Source organism: Poecilia reticulata, unplaced genomic scaffold (genome assembly GCF_000633615.1).
Source record: "Poecilia reticulata strain Guanapo unplaced genomic scaffold, Guppy_female_1.0+MT scaffold_891, whole genome shotgun sequence".
Classification (NCBI taxonomy): domain Eukaryota; kingdom Metazoa; phylum Chordata; class Actinopteri; order Cyprinodontiformes; family Poeciliidae; genus Poecilia; species Poecilia reticulata.
Genome location: NW_007615635.1, coordinates 1 through 6,074, shown reverse-complemented (window position 1 = coordinate 6,074; position 6,074 = coordinate 1). Strand labels below are relative to the sequence as shown.

Sequence of the window (6,074 nt, the reverse complement as noted above, 5' to 3'; positions counted from 1 at the left end):
ACAACCATGCACACACACACTCACACCTAGGGACAATTTGGAGAGGACAATTAACCTGACAGTCATGTTTTTGGACTGTGGGAGGAAACCGGAGTACCCAGAGAAAACCCACGCATGCAGTAATTCAGATATTACTGGTTGGAGGTGGTGTTCTCCTTTGAAGTCTTAGAATGGAAAGAAAGGTTTAATATTTGAGTCCCACATTAAATCTCTGAAGTTTTAGCACTCTATCAATAATCATGAATTATTATTGGTTCTATTCAAAGGCTAATTAGGATCTGTCCCCTCAGGAAATACTTTTAAAATATGTTGATCATCGTGAACATAATGCAGGTAACAGGATGCTGAGGATGGAGCGCAACAGAAATGCGTGTGGACATTTGGCTTGAATGAGGATCACAAAGGAAAATTCCACATATTTTATTTTGACGAATCCTGCAACTTGTAAGCCACGCCCCTTTGGTTATGGAAACGCTTCTGCACAATCTGTAAGCACACACAGTCCTAGATCTTGGTGGGTTGATGTAAAAGCAAAGGGATTTGTCATGTTGGGCTCATGTTTATTGCGGACATGTTTTGACACATATCTTACTAAAACTTAAGGCTGTAAATATTGCACGTTTCAACAACTTCTGTGCAGTACGCCAACAAACAGAGAGATTTCTGAGGTTTCATGTCACCACATCAGAATTTGGCTTTGGCTGAACATTTAAAAACATTTCCTTGACCCTCATATGCAATTTTTCTCTCCTGGATGTTTTTTTTTATACACTTAAAAAAATACTACCTGTTTTTGAGAATCTTTGACATTATTTTCTAATACAATCTATCTCAAATTTATTTACCTATTTATTCACCTATTTATTTATTTAGTTTTGTTTGCATCAGAAACAAAAAAACAAAACATACTGACAAGCTACGATGTGTAAAAAATGATACGGAGAACTAAAACAGCTGCAGGATTCACATAGACGTACTGAGAAGCAGAAAATGTTCTTGTTCCTGGTCCATGTGCAGGAGCGAACTCCTACCTGCTCAACCAAAGCCATACTGAAGGGCATTGACTTTGATATCAGCTTCTGCTCTGGTCTGAAACTGCAGTATAAGATTGAACAGCTTCTTTTATTCCTAAAAACTCATTGAAATCAAAAATGTCTCCAACACCTTCTACTTAGGCAAACAACCAAACAGGAAATCATCTTTCCCTGCAGTCAGCGCCCACTCATTCTGTCAGTACAACACAGGCTGATAAGGTGGGTTTAATTTTAGACATTGCAACACTAAGGTCATCTGGCAGAAAGTCAGAAAATGTGACCATGAGTGATACAGAGAGTCACAAAGATCAGCAGTTTTGTTACTCTGAGCAACATTTCTAATCCCATCCAGGAATGAGGCAGAATCTGGGAGTAGATGTGTGTATGTTATTTTAATTTTAATATATCTGAATATTTTTGGTTATGGGTTCTTCTTTTCAATGGACTCATTGTCAGTATTATCATTTGGTATTAGTCTCTTGCATGCATTTTTTTGGTGTTTAAAAACCCAACAAGGCATGGAGGGTTCAACCCTCATCCTCATTCCCTCATCAGAAATATACCTGGAATGTTACCCTGGTTCTGTCATGCATGTTTGAGAAATCCTTAAATCTCCATGGCAACCATTCAGCTGTGCAAAACGCCCAGGTGGTCCAAGGCACAGCTCCTCCCTGTAGCTGCAGTTTTGAAACTTCCAATCTTCCGTCTCACAGAGCTCCACTGCGACTCCTCCACTCAGCTCCTTCAGACTAGCCAGCAGCAATCAGCAAACATCTGGTGGAACTGAACATCTTTAGTGCTCATTATACAAGCTACTTGAAAAAGTTGTTAAGCGGTTATCAGAGGAGCCATTTTTGATAACTTCCTGAAGGAGGAGTTTCAGAAAGAGCAGGAGTTTTTAAAGAGACAGAGACCCAATTTCAAACCCTTAAATTACTAAATCAAATTTAATTTCAAGTCATATTTGATTTAAACATAATTTTTATGAGAACTGAAGTTAATAATTACTTGATTGTGCTATAGAATAGCCCTATGTGCCAGGAACGTACATATTATAATAAGTTGAACAAACATAATTTCCCTCCTAGTCATCCAAATTCGGAAAGAAATTCTCCCATTACTTGTAAGTTTGATCAGCAAAGATATATCAGGCTCACACATCAGAAACAGACTTAAATCTAGTAGAAGAGTAAAATTATGTGCTAGAAATTTCAGGGAAAAGAATTTAGAAGAATTTTATGTTTTCAGATAGCAGGTCAAAACTCAACGAATACTTTCTGCCCCAACAATCACTGCACTCCCAAGACACTCAAACATCAAACGTCTTTATTGTCAAAGCAGAAAATACAACTACTGACAGTCAACATAGTGAGATTAGTTTAGGTACAAATCATTTTAATAAATAATATCACAGGAGACAGTTCAAAGTGGCTCCCTTCGTGGGTTAGCCAAAAACACTGTGACAATATTGCACAAATCTTTTGGAAGTATGGTTTAGTGACATCACAGTTTCAGCAGCAGATGTCACTAGTGAGTAACAAATGACAAAGCAAAGGGCTGGAAAGCTTAATTGCCTTGTGAGATCACTAATGATAGCAGCGGGTTCTGGTGGTTCTTCTTCTTCTGGTTTTAAATGGGTTCTTATTTTACCACAAGGCTCCTGAAATACTGCTGATGATCATCTGCAGGTGTGTGGAGATCTGACGCATGTCACAAATGATGGTGGATTCTTTCACAATAAGTTGGCCAGGTTCAGCTACAGCAAAGGATCCCCAAACTATGACACATTCTGCTTTGTTTCACAGCTGGTATGTGATTCTTATCCTGGACTTCTGTATCTGAAATGCCAAACATGTCTTCTGTTCCTGTGTGAAAATAATTCAGTTTTAGACTCATCTGTCCAAAAAGCTTTATTCCAGTCTTTTTTCTGCAGTTTCTGTGATTATTTTCTAGCTTCATGCTTTTTTCTCTACAAAGCAAAAGTTTTCTCCTCCTTGTAAAGTCTGTTTCTGATTGTAGTCATGGACATTCATATAACCAGCAGTAAGTCGGCCGTAGGCCCCGTGATGACAGTTTTTCTCCAGGTTTCAAAGTGAACTTGCTTTGATGGGCTGATCTGGGAATGTTGGCACTTGTTTTGAAGGGCCTCTGGTTATAGACTATAAATCTACTGTGGCATGGCTAATGTCATGAACTGAACTCAAAAACTGCTGCAGTTATCTTTCTAATGGCCAGAGAAAGCTTGTTCTGATTTGACCATGTTTTCCCTGAAACAGTGAGAAGCGCACCAAGCTAAATGTCAGCTCAAATCTCTTCCAGAATGCTGAGTCATGTGGTTCTAATACCTACTCAATCTGTCTACCTTTATTTTCAGCTATTTTAAGTAAGAGTAAATGTGGAGGTGTCCCAGTTTAACCCACAAGACTATATTATTGTTCTCTTAAAATTTTAGAAGGTGTTTTCCTTTGCTTCATTTCAATGACTTAAAATTTTCGGTGTTCATAAATCACCCTGTGCCATGCTGTTTCAAAAACGTCTTTCTGTTTAAGGTCATCTGTTTCAAAACCTGTATTTGTAAAGAAATTTCTTAACTACATATTGTCACAATTTGTCCTAAAGATCCTGGAAACATGATAATAAAACAAGGACATGCCATTGTCTATTAATGATCATGTTTTGTGAAAACAAACTGTATGAATTTGGTATGAAACTGAAAAACCTTCAAAAGCTCTTTGAAGTGCATCAGAAACAAGCACAGCATTGGTTTATATCGTCACACTTTTTTATTTATATATAGTGTTGAGATTTTGTTTTCACCTCAAAGATTACACTGAAAAAGAGACAGCAGCTGGAATTCCGTCCTGTCCTGAACAAACTGGCACATTAATATGGATTCTTGTAGGTGTGATCCATGAGGGCCATCAGAGCCAGCCAGGTCTCCTCAGCCGTGGGGATGATCTGCTTGGCAGGCAGCAGGAAGCCGTAGGAACCGGTGTCCCTCAGCTCAAAGGTGTAGGAGTACTTGATGCCCTGTTCATACGTCCAATCAACTGTAGTACCACTGGCTTGGTCTGGGATTAAAATAAAGATGTTAAGTCAAGTAGAGCCATTGAACTTAAAGGAGCAGCTTCTTAAATCCATGAACATGGACTTTGATGTGGTGTATTTTCTTTAATTTGCTCAGCTTTTACAATATGCATGTTTTAAACATTTACATGTTTACATAAAAAAAAACTATAATTGACTCTGGTAGAAGTATCTGTTGGCTATGATGCTAAAACTTACAGATGACGTTGATGATGCTGCCGTATCTGTAGCGAGTGCCGTACAGGGAGGCCAGGTCGGTGATTGCTTTCTCTGCCAGAGAGTGCTGCAAAGACACATTATTTATGGTTTTGTTCACTTTTCACAGATCATCATCAATCTTTTTGTCAAACTGTTGAAACATATTCTGTAGACTGGACCATGCACACTTAAGCAATATGATTAGGATACCATGGTAAAAAGTCTTAAAGTTTTATTTATTTACTTTATTTTTTATTTTTACAAATCTACTGTTGAGAGACACATTTACAGTCGTGCCGTTAATATTTTGTGCAGTCTCAGTTTCTTAACTAAACAGCTCTTTTATAAGGTTTGAATGTACATAAAGAGGGATTTGTTGTGATTCCTTTTTGCACTACCTCTATGTTGATTGAACCATATATTCTGGATTATTATCATGCAAGAAGTCATGATGCTTATTGATAGATTTAAAAACATAAAAAGTTTTCCAAAATATTATATTAAAGTTCACAATGCAATGCCAAAGTTTCCAGCGGGGTTGAAAGCAAGGCAGACCCACAGCCTTACAGTTCCTCTACCATGCTCAACTGGTGGATGTCGAATTCAGAAATGTATCTTTATTTCCCACCAGACACACCTGGTCTTTGTTGCAAAAAAGCTCAATCTGAACTGATCAATTTATTTTACTTCCTTTTTAAAAGAGCCAGGCTGGGCAGTAGCTTGTTTTTCTGGGAAATAACAACAGGAAGAAATAATAAAGTTGGATTTGCAGCATTTTAAGTAGAGAGGCAAATTATTTGTTGTCCCGGACAATGTTACCTTTTGCTTTACCAAGTTACTGCACTCTTTCCCTTTTGCCTGTTCTCCTTCTCACTAAGTAAAGCTGCTATGTGTGAATCTGTGTAGCTGCCACTTGGTTCCCACCATTTATAGTAAAGAGTCAGTTTTGTCAGAATCAGATTTGCTTCATTGATGAAAATCACAACTCTGTCGTTCCCATTTCCAGAGTTGTGAAGATCAACACATGTTTGCTTTTAAGAATGGATACTAAAAAATGGCTGTGATTTTGTGTCATATTTGTACTTCTGGGGAACAGGAAGTTGTGGATTGGTTATTAAATGTTTCTAGACAATCTGATCAGTCTAAATAGGCAAAGGAAAGATAAAACATCCTGGATGTATTATATAGCAATTGCTGGGTGTCTATCATGTGGAATTTTTACCTACTAAATGAATTAAACATATTTGATGAGTTTTGATGATGGCACTCAACAATATAAAATGTTTATTACTAGTTTCTCAATTGGAGACTATATGTTGTGTTTATGACTTTTTATTTTTGTGTTCGTATCCTGTAAAGCACTTTGTACTGCCTTAAATGTGCTACACAAATAAACTTGATTGATTGATTAAAGAGATTTAAATTTCATTAAAGTTTAGGATATTGTCAGATTATGTTGCTCCAATACAAGATGAATTTTTAGCATCTTTCCAAGTATGCTAAATGTTTAGTTCCATGGAGAGTTTTCATTTGGGTCAAGTTTCAAAGTCCACACAACACAGTATGGTAATGTACCATGCTACAGTGTGGAAAATAATAAAACTGCCACAGAGGATCTTTTTGTACCAGTTCAGCCTGGTCCTTCACTGGAGTTGTGGTGTAGCCGTAGGGGTACAAGAGCATCTGAGAGTACGAATGGATGGAGATGAAGGCCTTGATGTTGCCATGTGACCTCACAAAGTCCACGATGGACTT

General features: G+C 37.6%; 1 protein-coding gene across 1 annotated transcript; it reads right to left on the bottom strand.

Moving 5' to 3' along the window:
* Window positions 1–3,794: 3,794 nt before the first annotated feature.
* Window positions 3,795–6,071, bottom strand: LOC103461266 (carboxypeptidase A1-like; the record flags this gene model as incomplete). The annotated part of the gene is made up of 3 exons (XM_008403583.1): window positions 3,795–4,105; window positions 4,320–4,404; window positions 5,946–6,071. Coding segments are annotated over 3 exons (399 nt in total), but the record flags the coding sequence as incomplete, so codon positions are not given.
* Window positions 6,072–6,074: the final 3 nt, after the last annotated feature.